We start from the raw sequence: 15,249 nt of genomic DNA, 5'->3' as shown, positions 1-15,249 counted from the left end.
CATTAAAACAAAGAAAACAGCAGAGATATATACATATCTTCTTACTTGATACAGTCTCACAAATTTGAGCATATAATCCAAAATAGAGAATTCACCACGGCAACAAGTGTGTTACTATATTTCACAACCCGAGACAGTGTTATTCATATGACGCCGTTTTTTTTTCTCCAAAATTCAGGAGAAACCATGAACAAAAAGACGTTATTTCATTTGCAGAGACCAGATATTTCACTAGTGAGGAGACATATTTATCGCACACCGATCATGAAATGTGAAAATAGCAAAAAAAAACCAAACATATCACTATAAGAAAGATGCAGATGGCAGTAGGAGTACTTAAAAGGGCAACAATTAGGTTCCCTATAGACCCTCTAGATTGCGTTTAGAACAGAAAAATATTCGCAGTCAATAAGTAGAATATTATGTGTAAATTTGCAGACTGATTCCTCCTGGTGTCCGAAAGAATTTGTAGCAAATCATGCATTTATATGTATATGTTAAAAGTGAACAACATGGTCCATTTGGAATTGTCTCGTTTTTTATTTAGACTTTTCAGATAGTTGGTTTTTATCCAATAATAGTTCCACCGGATTCGGTGCTACAAAACATGAATTGACACATAAGCATAAAGTATAAAACAACTATAATAAAATAAATATTTCAAATAATAATTATAAATAGAAAATATTGTTCTATTCACTACATATTTCACGCATAAGAGTCGTGTTTTTTTAAATCTTTTGCTGTCAGTTGTTGAATGTGTTACTACAATAGAGTTTTGTTCCAAACAATTATTTCGCATTTATTCTGTTATGTGCTCGGTCTCATATCTAATGCTAGTTGGCTAACAATAATAGTTTATCACAACATGTGAAATGATTCGGTTTAACCTGCCATAAAATATAAACAATTTACTCCGACCTCGTGCAGAACAAAGAATACACATGTTTGCATGGGGCATGAAGCAGTCAATTAAAAAGTAAAATCACAAAAATACTAATGTTTTGTTATGAACGTAATATTCAAAGAGGATTGAATCCGTTTCTAGTAAGTTTCATGCCTCTTAGTATGTTGTTTTTATTTGTTTTTGTATAGGGTGTTAATTGCTGTTTGATCGTGTTTCCCTTTCTTGCCTTAGCATTATCAGTTTTTCGTTGACTTATGCGGCCTTAACATCCCTTTGGTATCGTTCACCTCTCTTATATTAATTTTAATTTTATTTATATATTGATCTTAAATATACCATGTAAACTATAACGTGCATATTTTACAATTTAACGTATTTTGACCTAACCAGTTTGTTGATATTCTAACAGGCAAACATTTAGTAATATGTGTTTTTATAATGAATTTCATTTATTTTGTATTTACAAAATTAATAACGAAGAAGGTTTTCGAAGAAACAAATTTAATTCCAACGAAAATCGGTATCGTCAACACTGTTGTTTACCATTTATTTAAGAACTAGAGGTTAAACATCGCTTCAGATTATGAATCGTTCGAACATTTATTTTCACCTACTTTTTTTCGGTTTTTATAATACAAACATGGAATAACTTGTGAATGTTCTCAAATATTCGGAAATTGAGCATTGTAGGTTAGAAAAACTTTGGTATTTGGGCGTTTTATATGAAGGTAAGTCCAGAAACATGCTTCTATAGTATAATTTTATAAAGTATGATATTCGTTTACTTCAACCCGCAAAAATTATCTGCTTTATATTTCCAAAAAGGTGTCAAACAGAACGCTGTATTTATAAATATCAATGGGACTGTACAAAGGATTGAAACAGGTTATTCTACACTTAACAGGAGAAACCTGGTACAAGTTGTACCTGGTCATAATCCAAACTCATGACCAATGTTTCTCCATACAAAATAGTTGTTAGATACTTACTTTGATTCACAAATGTATCCATGGTTTTCAGTACAATAGTCATCAGTCCATTTGTAATTAAAATCTTTTCTCATTGCCAGACAATGCTGTTTCCCTACATTATAAGAAACATTAGAAGTTATTTTATCATTATGTTTAATTTATGGCTTGTGATTTACGGGAACATCATTTAATGTTTTTTTTAAGTTATTATAAATATAACACAATGGTGACTCCTTAACCCCTATTTTTGATAGTTTTACCATTTTTTACTTAAGAAAATGCCTTTACCAAGTCAGGAATATGACAGGTGTCGTCCATTTGATTGATGTGTTTGATTTTGCCATTAAATTAGGGACTTTCTGTTCTGAATTTTCCTAGGAGCTCAGTTCTGTTTTTTATTTTACTTTTTATGGCTTCCGATTCGGAGTTGCTTTACATCATCAATGATCACTTTTCTGTCTGTCAACAATTGAACATTTTTGCCATCGCTGTCTGAATTGGTTAACCGACACAATGTGCCTGTGGTCTTTTTGACCAGAAAAATGTAAGAAAGTAAGACAGCAGAATCTTACTTGAAATGTTTCTAATTGACCAATGAATCATATTATCTGTCATAACATATTTTAAACGAGTCTCATTTCGCATGCGGATTGATGCGTGATGGATGTAATTGGACTTTTACAAAGATCTCTCTCCGTTTGGATTGTTTCACTTATTTTGGTTTACATATCAGTATGATTCTCTAGGTTATTTGTAAAATATTGTCACTTCCTATCTATTGATTCCCGTTTAAAAATTAAAACCAGTTAATGATGATATTGTTTTTAGCAAGAGTAGGTGTATTTCATATATAATCTAGGATTGTATATGTAAATAAAGTCAACAGAAGTATACCCTGTTCAAAAGTCTTCCGGAGCACCTGAGATTATCCCCATTTTTTAGATTGGTTCGTGTTGCACAGTCTTTCGTTTTCTATGTTGTTTTCTTGTGTACTATTATTTGCCTGTTGTCTTCTTCATTTTTAGCCATGGGGTTGTCAGTTTATTTTCGATTTATGTTTTTGACTGTTATATCGCCTCTCTTTTAAATAGATTTAAACCTTAACTGACAAAAACACGTCAACTTTTAGGGAAAAACAACGGAACAACCGAAACAAAAATTTTCTACAAACTCCAACATACAAAGAAAAGGACTATTTGATAATAACTGCCATATTTCCAACTCGGCACTTGCCATTATAAGAAAGAATAGTGGTAATACCTGTACCTGGTCATAAAATTTGTAAACGTGGTATTGTTTTATATGTTAATTAACATACCCGGATGATCTGGTTCTGTAGGGTGCCAGTCTGTATATCCTTCATTTATCTTCTGCTCTGTCATCACCCAGGTCCATTCTGTACTGTTGTTGTCAAACTGATCTGTTCCTCCAAGCCAGAACATGAAACTTGCTGGTTATTGTACACAAAAAAGAAATAAAACGATTTACAACCAATGACATCACAGAATAAGACTTAAATGTATTAACAAAATGATTCTTACCATTAACACCATAAACGGGAAACCATTGTGGAGCAGGACATACATTTCTGGTTTGCATTAGAACAACCCGGTAGTAAACGTTATTTATACAATGTTATAGAAAACAAATTACACATTATGCAGTGTTAGTATTTTGGTATCTTCTTAAAGCTATTTTTATGTCAATTTACCAAATGAATACAAACAAGTAAAGAGCTTACATACAAGTATACCATTAATAACGAGTATCATTAAAATAAGGTCTGTCAACCAAAATGAAAGTTGTTGATATTGCAACCCATGACAATGTTCATCACTTTGAATTTAAGCCGTTTAAATGCCTAAATTTAGAAAAATGGATATGTCAATGTTCTCCTTTTGTCATGTTTGTTTCTTAGATATAAAAATAAGAACACAAAAACTAATATACAGACTCGAGCAAGTTTCAAAAGGTAAATCGATGTGTTTTAATTGTCCTTGTACAAACGGTCTTAACTATATTCTATCGACCAGAAATTCAAACCAATAAATCGTTTCGTGCAACCATGATAACAGGAACCAGCTAACACATATATCCATAGGATCAGATTATCAATGTTTGTCTTTCCGTAGTAGATAGACTATTAAAATGTATTTTTACCGAACTCATGGTGAAGGCGTGCCTCTATGAAAGCTTCCTCTGATTGTGATTCGATCGCCACAAGAGATGATGATACGCTCTGACATATATCCTGGAAAAAATATATAACACGCATAATTTCATTCAACAGTACACGTAATAAAAAGTTACAATACTACTTCCCATGGTAAAGAGGGTTGCTGATTTAGCTTTTCCAAAATCAAAACACACGCGTTCCAGTGTTATTCAAATTAGCCTTTTGTTTGCCAAAATCTGTGTGTTGGTTTGTCATATCAATTGTACTCGATTATTTCGTTACAGGAACACGAGTTGTAATTGTTGGTTTGGTTCCAGTTATAGCCTTATACTTACTCAAAAGATATAATGTCATCTTGGGTTTTGAATTTGAGGGAAACAAATCAATAATCGTTCAGAGTAAAGAACAGCACTTTTTTGTCAAAAAAGTGAATCCTTGGATTAAACAATGTTGTACTTTTTCCACAATGTGTTTATAGAAATATATAGGTCGTTGTGGGAGACATGTTATATTAAATGTGTCTTTAAACTGATACACTCAACCACACGACACGGAATACCACTCTGTATGTTTCAACATAACACCTGAGTTGTGAATTAGATCTTCATTTTAACTTGCATTAATTCGGTACATTATGAACAGAGCTAATGCTGCTACCTTAGATAATTATTAAACAGTTTTATGGCAAATGATAAAAATTAAACTTCATACCCTCGCAGATTCCCAAGTTGCTGTGTCTTTACTAAATAGATAACATGAGCTGTCATGATGATCCCAGCCAGGTTGGCAATGGATAGCAGAAGTCCCTTTTAAAAAAATAAATACATAAACGACTGGGTAAGTATTGGGATATTACCAATAAAAGCATCAGAAATCAATAAGGATGCTTATATAGGTATAGGAAGATGTTGTATGAGTGCCTATGAGACAACTCTCCATCCAAATAACAAATTATAAAAGTAAACCATTAAAGGTCAAGTTACGGCCTTCAACACGGAGCCTTGGCTCACACCGAAAAACAAGCTATAAAGAGCTTCAAAATTACAATTGTAAAACAATTTAAGGTTGCACTTTGTAAATACAGCTGTTTCTCAAACAACGCCTCTTTTGGGGATATCTTGAATATTCATAGAAAATTAATTTTGTTTACATACTGGTTCTCAGTTATGCTCTCTGTGTTCCATCCCACAGAGACATAACTTGGGAATGTTACCAGTAAATAAACATGTGCATATTGTTTACATTGAAATCTGTGGTAACCTTTCATTCGAGGTAGGGGTAGTTAAGAACATTAGTGTTAGTTTAAACTCTGAGAAGTTCAGGGCATATAAACGTTGAAAATATGCCGCACAGTCCTATATTTTGACCTTTGAAAAAAATTGTAGTGCATATGAACTTTCAATTCTAGGATAAGATTTTTTTTTTCAAAACTTCATAATAAAAGTGGTACAGTTTTATCCGTAAAAGGAGTTCCTATGGGAAATTGCATTGTCAATATTTACAGAAATGCAACCTATATTGGGTGAAAAAAGAGAACATTCAGAATTAAACCGAATTTGCTTTCTTTCACATATTTTAAAGAAATTAACTCAAATATGAAGTTTTATAAATATTTTATGAATATTGATAGAATTCTGGGCCTTCAATATGATGACTCAGCATAAATTCACAGTTTACATTATGCATAGTTTACTTAAAGTCCTGAATACAAAATTAATTCATAATATTTGCATATTTGTAAGTTAAATTGTTAAAAAGTGCTTATATTTACTCTTCGCAGTCATTGAAACTAATAGATCCTTCCTGACTATTATGTATGGGGTGTTTGTGTCCTGTCGATTAGCCAAAAGTTAGCCGTAACACCTAAATCTGCTTTTTTGTAACCACGGCATAATAAATACTAGCTAGAAACACAAAAATATCTCAACAAAACTTACAATAGTGTGTTCTATCCTGAATATGTACTGAATATTCCAAATTGCTAGAAACAGCAGAATGATTTAGGAAATTTGAGGCCCCCAGGGGCAAAAAACATAAAAAAATTGCCTACCCCCTGTGTCATAAAACAAATAATTTAACTTGTAAATGCTTTGATTTTATGATTTTCAAGTTCTTAATATAGAAAACAATAACTATGCTTGGAAGTTATGCAAAAATCAGATGTGAGCAGTCATCTCTATAACATTTTAAGTGAATTTATATCTCAGACTGGAATCTGCATACATACAACTATTGCAAATGTGGCTTTGTTTGAACACTTCTCGTATATATATTAGCTAAATTGTGTCAGATATATGGTTACAGATGATACTATTGTGACAAGAATTCTAAATTAACCATTTGAGGCAGAAAATGTATACTTTAATTGACAAATAGGCATACTGTAAGATGTGGACTGGAGACAGATGCAGGATTGGATACTTTATATAATCTTGTATGTTATAATCATTGACTGCTAAACAGTACATTTATAGTATTCTGATATGCTTTCAATATGGTATCAAAACAGTTTTAAACAGATTTTAGGCATTTTATATCAGAAAATATGCAAATAGGTTAAGCTGGCAATAATTCAAGTCTTGTTTTCAAATTCTTTCAAAAATTGAAACAGAGGAGGGGTATAAGATGTACAGTAAAGAAAAACTTAGAGTACACACAGTGATTTCTTTAAGGCTATAATTCTGATAAATGAGTATTAATGTGAGAAAAACTTATTTTAGAGAGTTTTCTATTTGAATAAATGTTTGTATAGGTTGCACTTTGTAAATACAGCTGTTTCTCAAACCACGCCTCTTTTGGGGAGATCTTGAATATTTATAGAAAATTAATTTTGTTTACATACTGGTTCCCAGTTATGCTCTCTGTGTTCCAACCCACAGAGACATAACTTGGGAATGTTACCAGTAAATAAACATGTGCATATTGTTTACATTGAACTATGTGGTAACCTTATATTCGAGGTAGGGGTAGTTAAGAAAATTAGTGTTAGCTTAAACTCTGAGAAGTTCAAGGCATATAAACGTTGAAAATATGCCGCACAGCCCTATATTTTGACCTTTGAAAAAAATTGTAGTGCATTTGAACTTTCAATTCTAGGATAAGATTTTTTTCAAAACTTCATAGTAAAAGTGGTACAGTTTTATCCGTAAAAGGAGTTCCTATGGGAAATTGCATTGTCAATATTTACAGAAATGCAACATTAAACGGCAAAACCAACAGTTTAATCTATATAAAAACACGAGAAACGAGAAATATATACATATACCTGCATGAATGTTCGTATTTCTGGATGTATGATAATATATGTGTATGTATGATAATGAAATGTGTGCGTGCATTCCGTTATGGGAAATGTTATCGCGAAAATTATGGATTGATTCAGAGTGCTTACCACAATATTATGTTAAGGTCAAGTAACAGTAAATGGGCAATGTCACAGATTTCAGTAAACTTTTGCATACTACTCTGGCTCGATGAACTACAACTGAAAATCAAATAAAAAAATGTATTTATCTGATTAAAGAATTCAATCAGTTATGTTTCAAATGATATATGAGATTAAAGAATTACTTTTTCGATTTTCAGTTGTAGTTTAACGAGCCAAGGCTGTGTGAAAAATTATAGTAACAAGGAAAAAAAGGGAGAAACAAAAATCGACAAGGCAGATAATTGGAAAGTTGATGTACTTACTAAATACGAACAATGCTTGAATACTCAATGAGACAACAACACTAAACATGTTTATTCGGAACTAAAGATGGCACCTTTTCGGTTTACCTATATTATAAACATGATAAACTATTTGATAAGGAAAATAAACTAGGTCAAGTTAATATTAGAAGGATACGTTTTCACCAGCGACCGTACAAGACCCTCATGTTTAGTCAATGTCGTTTAAAGTCACCCTCGTCTTCGTCTTAACATACAAACATTATACAAACAATAGTTTTAATAAAATTCACTACATGAAAAACACTGCCTCGACTAAATGCAACAACATGATTTTAAAATTTAACAGCTAACTTGATAAAATCTAATGTTCATAGCTGTATGGCTATATCATTTAGTTTACCTTAATTTATTGATAACATAATCAATATATATATATATATATATATATGTTGTGTACAATATGTTAATTTGTACCATTTAGAATTTGTACATGGTTTTTGTACAAGTTATTAGTTTTTTTGACACATTCCTTCACAATTGAAGATATGAGTCGTCTAGACTTGACTGTGTATGCTGTATTCGATATTTCAAATTTAATCGCATAAATACGTTCAACTTTTTCACCGATTTTTCATCATTTAGTGAAAAACATTGATCATCCATATAGCGGAAAGGGAAGTTAATGGAAACGGCCATATTCTTCTCATATTTTCTAAGATGCTCTTGTATAAAGATATTTTAACGAACAAAGTCGTCAAGAGGAGGTTGATAGTTCGATCTCGTTGAATGCTGATTTTGTATTGCAATATTCGTCCCATAAATGTAATGAATATGTTGTCTATCAAGAAATCGAACTGATTTTTTTCAGACATTTCAGTATTTAATTACTTGTAAAACTCACAATTATGCCATGCAAAATCAAAAAACCTTTCAATTAAATCAAATGTCACAATAAAAACAGTGCGAGAAAAAAACCAATAAAACCACGAAAAACTGACTTTACAGTTAAAGTTATATCAATAAAGAGAAATAAAAGATTACTTTAACAAGTAATGAAGATGACTGACTGATGATTATCTTTCTCAGCGCAGTATATCGAAGTATCGTTCAATCATTTAATTTATCGCGCATTTGCGTGAATATACATCGTGCAGCTTTACTTTGAAGGGTTCGTGTTTCTCAGTCTATGTATATATATAATGTATTATATGTGGTGTTTTTAAACTGTTGTTTGCCTTTTCGTTGCTTTTGTTTTTCGTGTTTGACATCGTCAGTGATTTGTCGATCTCGTTGTTCAGACGTTACTACGAATCTATAAGCAGAGAGTGTTTGTTATAGGCACTGAACCTCGGAAGAAAGATTCGTCTTTAAAGTTACAGATAACGTGTATTATGCAGGCAACTAATTAATTATCGTGTTAATATGCAGTATCAATAAAGAGCTTGTTTGTGCCTCGAAAGAAGTCGAAGTTTGTGGTATCATTTCTTTGGAAAAAACTTATAAATTGCCAAGTAAGGAATTTTAAGAAGTATGTGACATAGCAATATAGCCAAATGGTATTTGTATTGTGGACTTGAGAAAAATAATACAACACTAAGTAGCTTCTACTTCATAACTTTATTTTTTTTCCGTGCCATTGACATAGATGAACGACATGCTTGATAGGGTCAGTTGAAAAGGTATAATGATGTATTATAAAACTACACGGAAGTTTTTAAAAATCATATTATCACTTTTTACAAAAAATTAAACATTCGTATTGATCCCTTGACTTTTTTCAATTTATTTTTTCAAATACATGAATATTTTGTTTTAATTATAACATGTCATTCTTAAATTCAGCATATTATAAGCATATGTTTGTATTAAATGTTTAAATCAACAAAAAGTATTGGTCGTAGGAGAAGACACACACTATTTATATTCATTGAAACTAGTTTTATATATTCAAAGTGTAGTTTGTAATCCAATATAATCCAAATATATGGATATTTTGTTTTAATTATAACATGTCACTCTTAAATTCAACATGAAATTATAGTTATAACAGGCTTTGTGTTGATTTCAATCCCGTTCTGCTATAGCATTTATGACATTAATGCATGTTTACTTATAGGAAATTAAACCTCCAAATTTCATTCTATCTTAAATTATTCAAAATTATTGATAAGATAAAAGCTATAAAATTATTGTCCAATGAAAATGTGCAAACACTATTTTCAAAGGTGGCGTAGCATGATTGTTTTTAAGTGAACTGTTCAAAAGTACAAACAAGAAAGTTAGTGTTACATTTCTAATGCAGAATATATGTGAATGCAATTGAGAACTTTGTATCAAAATATAATAAGATGAATTGGAAACTTGAATTGGTAATTAGCCTTATTATTTTCACCTTGTTTACGGGTTGTTCTGCATTGCTCGTCAAAAGTCGAAATTATGCTATGAAAAAAGTTATCAAAGGTACCAGGATTATAATTTAGTACGCCAGACGCGCGTTTCGTCTACATAAGACTCATCAGTGACGCTCATATCAAAAAATTTATAAAGCCAAACAATTACAAAGTTGAAGAGCATTGAGGATCCAAAATTCCAAAAAGTTGTGCCAAATACGGCTAAGGTAATCTATGCCTGGGATAAGAAAATCCTTAGTTTTTCGAAAACTCAAAGTTTTGTAAACAGGAAATTTATAAAAATGACCACATTATTGATATTCATGTCAACACCGAAGCGTTGACTACTGGGCTGGTGATACCCTCGGGGACGAAACGTCCACCAGCAGTGGCATCGACCCAGTGGTGTAAAAAGTTATCAAAGGTACCAGGATTATAATTTAGTACGCCAGACGCGCGTTTCGTCTACATAAGACTCATCAGTGACGCTCATATCAAAAAATTTATAAAGCCAAACAATTACAAAGTTGAAGAGCATTGAGGATCCAAAATTCCAAAAAGTTGTGCCAAATACGGCTAAGGTAATCTATGCCTGGGATAAGAAAATCCTTAGTTTTTCGAAAACTCAAAGTTTTGTAAACAGGAAATTTATAAAAATGACCACATTATTGATATTCATGTCAACACCGAAGCGTTGACTACTGGGCTGGTGATACCCTCGGGGACGAAACGTCCACCAGCAGTGGCATCGACCCAGTGGTGTAAAAAGTTATCAAAGGTACCAGGATTATAATTTAGTACGCCAGACGCGCGTTTCGTCTACATAAGACTCATCAGTGACGCTCATATCAAAAAATTTATAAAGCCAAACAATTACAAAGTTGAAGAGCATTGAGGATCCAAAATTCCAAAAAGTTGTGCCAAATACGGCTAAGGTAATCTATGCCTGGGATAAGAAAATCCTTAGTTTTTCGAAAACTCAAAGTTTTGTAAACAGGAAATTTATAAAAATGACCACATTATTGATATTCATGTCAACACCGAAGCGTTGACTACTGGGCTGGTGATACCCTCGGGGACGAAACGTCCACCAGCAGTGGCATCGACCCAGTGGTGTAAAAAGTTATCAAAGGTACCAGGATTATAATTTAGTACGCCAGACGCGCGTTTCGTCTACATAAGACTCATCAGTGACGCTCATATCAAAAAATTTATAAAGCCAAACAATTACAAAGTTGAAGAGCATTGAGGATCCAAAATTCCAAAAAGTTGTGCCAAATACGGCTAAGGTAATCTATGCCTGGGATAAGAAAATCCTTAGTTTTTCGAAAACTCAAAGTTTTGTAAACAGGAAATTTATAAAAATGACCACATTATTGATATTCATGTCAACACCGAAGCGTTGACTACTGGGCTGGTGATACCCTCGGGGACGAAACGTCCACCAGCAGTGGCATCGACCCAGTGGTGTAAAAAGTTATCAAAGGTACCAGGATTATAATTTAGTACGCCAGACGCGCGTTTCGTCTACATAAGACTCATCAGTGACGCTCATATCAAAAAATTTATAAAGCCAAACAATTACAAAGTTGAAGAGCATTGAGGATCCAAAATTCCAAAAAGTTGTGCCAAATACGGCTAAGGTAATCTATGCCTGGGATAAGAAAATCCTTAGTTTTTCGAAAACTCAAAGTTTTGTAAACAGGAAATTTATAAAAATGACCACATTATTGATATTCATGTCAACACCGAAGCGTTGACTACTGGGCTGGTGATACCCTCGGGGACGAAACGTCCACCAGCAGTGGCATCGACCCAGTGGTGTAAAAAGTTATCAAAGGTACCAGGATTATAATTTAGTACGCCAGACGCGCGTTTCGTCTACATAAGACTCATCAGTGACGCTCATATCAAAAAATTTATAAAGCCAAACAATTACAAAGTTGAAGAGCATTGAGGATCCAAAATTCCAAAAAGTTGTGCCAAATACGGCTAAGGTAATCTATGCCTGGGATAAGAAAATCCTTAGTTTTTCGAAAACTCAAAGTTTTGTAAACAGGAAATTTATAAAAATGACCACATTATTGATATTCATGTCAACACCGAAGCGTTGACTACTGGGCTGGTGATACCCTCGGGGACGAAACGTCCACCAGCAGTGGCATCGACCCAGTGGTGTAAAAAGTTATCAAAGGTACCAGGATTATAATTTAGTACGCCAGACGCGCGTTTCGTCTACATAAGACTCATCAGTGACGCTCATATCAAAAAATTTATAAAGCCAAACAATTACAAAGTTGAAGAGCATTGAGGATCCAAAATTCCAAAAAGTTGTGCCAAATACGGCTAAGGTAATCTATGCCTGGGATAAGAAAATCCTTAGTTTTTCGAAAACTCAAAGTTTTGTAAACAGGAAATTTATAAAAATGACCACATTATTGATATTCATGTCAACACCGAAGCGTTGACTACTGGGCTGGTGATACCCTCGGGGACGAAACGTCCACCAGCAGTGGCATCGACCCAGTGGTGTAAAAAGTTATCAAAGGTACCAGGATTATAATTTAGTACGCCAGACGCGCGTTTCGTCTACATAAGACTCATCAGTGACGCTCATATCAAAAAATTTATAAAGCCAAACAATTACAAAGTTGAAGAGCATTGAGGATCCAAAATTCCAAAAAGTTGTGCCAAATACGGCTAAGGTAATCTATGCCTGGGATAAGAAAATCCTTAGTTTTTCGAAAACTCAAAGTTTTGTAAACAGGAAATTTATAAAAATGACCACATTATTGATATTCATGTCAACACCGAAGCGTTGACTACTGGGCTGGTGATACCCTCGGGGACGAAACGTCCACCAGCAGTGGCATCGACCCAGTGGTGTAAAAAGTTATCAAAGGTACCAGGATTATAATTTAGTACGCCAGACGCGCGTTTCGTCTACATAAGACTCATCAGTGACGCTCATATCAAAAAATTTATAAAGCCAAACAATTACAAAGTTGAAGAGCATTGAGGATCCAAAATTCCAAAAAGTTGTGCCAAATACGGCTAAGGTAATCTATGCCTGGGATAAGAAAATCCTTAGTTTTTCGAAAACTCAAAGTTTTGTAAACAGGAAATTTATAAAAATGACCACATTATTGATATTCATGTCAACACCGAAGCGTTGACTACTGGGCTGGTGATACCCTCGGGGACAAAACGTCCACCAGCAGTGGCATCGACCCAGTGGTGTAAAAAGTTATCAAAGGTACCAGGATTATAATTTAGTACGCCAGACGCGCGTTTCGTCTACATAAGACTCATCAGTGACGCTCATATCAAAAAATTTATAAAGCCAAACAATTACAAAGTTGAAGAGCATTGAGGATCCAAAATTCCAAAAAGTTGTGCCAAATACGGCTAAGGTAATCTATGCCTGGGATAAGAAAATCCTTAGTTTTTCGAAAACTCAAAGTTTTGTAAACAGGAAATTTATAAAAATGACCACATTATTGATATTCATGTCAACACCGAAGCGTTGACTACTGGGCTGGTGATACCCTCGGGGACGAAACGTCCACCAGCAGTGGCATCGACCCAGTGGTGTAAAAAGTTATCAAAGGTACCAGGATTATAATTTAGTACGCCAGACGCGCGTTTCGTCTACATAAGACTCATCAGTGACGCTCATATCAAAAAATTTATAAAGCCAAACAATTACAAAGTTGAAGAGCATTGAGGATCCAAAATTCCAAAAAGTTGTGCCAAATACGGCTAAGGTAATCTATGCCTGGGATAAGAAAATCCTTAGTTTTTCGAAAACTCAAAGTTTTGTAAACAGGAAATTTATAAAAATGACCACATTATTGATATTCATGTCAACACCGAAGCGTTGACTACTGGGCTGGTGATACCCTCGGGGACGAAACGTCCACCAGCAGTGGCATCGACCCAGTGGTGTAAAAAGTTATCAAAGGTACCAGGATTATAATTTAGTACGCCAGACGCGCGTTTCGTCTACATAAGACTCATCAGTGACGCTCATATCAAAAAATTTATAAAGCCAAACAATTACAAAGTTGAAGAGCATTGAGGATCCAAAATTCCAAAAAGTTGTGCCAAATACGGCTAAGGTAATCTATGCCTGGGATAAGAAAATCCTTAGTTTTTCGAAAACTCAAAGTTTTGTAAACAGGAAATTTATAAAAATGACCACATTATTGATATTCATGTCAACACCGAAGCGTTGACTACTGGGCTGGTGATACCCTCGGGGACGAAACGTCCACCAGCAGTGGCATCGACCCAGTGGTGTAAAAAGTTATCAAAGGTACCAGGATTATAATTTAGTACGCCAGACGCGCGTTTCGTCTACATAAGACTCATCAGTGACGCTCATATCAAAAAATTTATAAAGCCAAACAATTACAAAGTTGAAGAGCATTGAGGATCCAAAATTCCAAAAAGTTGTGCCAAATACGGCTAAGGTAATCTATGCCTGGGATAAGAAAATCCTTAGTTTTTCGAAAACTCAAAGTTTTGTAAACAGGAAATTTATAAAAATGACCACATTATTGATATTCATGTCAACACCGAAGCGTTGACTACTGGGCTGGTGATACCCTCGGGGACGAAACGTCCACCAGCAGTGGCATCGACCCAGTGGTGTAAAAAGTTATCAAAGGTACCAGGATTATAATTTAGTACGCCAGACGCGCGTTTCGTCTACATAAGACTCATCAGTGACGCTCATATCAAAAAATTTATAAAGCCAAACAATTACAAAGTTGAAGAGCATTGAGGATCCAAAATTCCAAAAAGTTGTGCCAAATACGGCTAAGGTAATCTATGCCTGGGATAAGAAAATCCTTAGTTTTTCGAAAACTCAAAGTTTTGTAAACAGGAAATTTATAAAAATGACCACATTATTGATATTCATGTCAACACCGAAGCGTTGACTACTGGGCTGGTGATACCCTCGGGGACGAAACGTCCACCAGCAGTGGCATCGACCCAGTGGTGTAAAAAGTTATCAAAGGTACCAGGATTATAATTTAGTACGCCAGACGCGCGTTTCGTCTACATAAGACTCATCAGTGACGCTCATATCAAAAAATTTATAAAGCCAAACAATTACAAAGTTGA

General features: G+C 33.9%; 1 protein-coding gene across 1 annotated transcript; it reads right to left on the bottom strand.

The window, feature by feature from the left end:
* Positions 1-516: 516 nt before the first annotated feature.
* LOC143056241 (C-type lectin domain family 10 member A-like) lies at positions 517-7,856 on the bottom strand. The gene is made up of 6 exons (XM_076229328.1): positions 7,745-7,856; positions 4,766-4,860; positions 4,039-4,129; positions 3,197-3,328; positions 1,897-1,990; positions 517-598 (listed from the first exon to the last, which is right to left on the bottom strand). Exons 1-6 carry the CDS (start codon positions 7,791-7,793, stop codon positions 568-570), a joined length of 492 nt encoding a protein of 163 aa, XP_076085443.1. The 5' UTR covers positions 7,794-7,856; the 3' UTR covers positions 517-567.
* Positions 7,857-15,249: the final 7,393 nt, after the last annotated feature.

This window comes from Mytilus galloprovincialis, chromosome 13, assembly GCF_965363235.1.
Source record: "Mytilus galloprovincialis chromosome 13, xbMytGall1.hap1.1, whole genome shotgun sequence".
NCBI lineage: Eukaryota > Metazoa > Mollusca > Bivalvia > Mytilida > Mytilidae > Mytilus > Mytilus galloprovincialis.
The sequence above is the reverse complement of the archived record's forward strand: the minus strand, read 5'-3'. Positions and strand labels throughout refer to the sequence as shown.

Excerpts from the sequence above, each read along its gene's own strand:
- LOC143056241 (XM_076229328.1), bottom strand. The coding sequence starts at position 7,793 with ATGTTTAGTGTTGTTGTCTCATTGAGTATTCAAGCATTGTTCGTATTT. Across the intron at positions 4,130-4,765 it reads CAACTTGGGAATCTGCGAGG|GATATATGTCAGAGCGTATC; the intron begins GTATGAAGTTTA and ends TATTTTTTCCAG. Across the intron at positions 599-1,896 it reads GGATACATTTGTGAATCAAA|CACCGAATCCGGTGGAACTA; the intron begins GTAAGTATCTAA and ends CATGTTTTGTAG.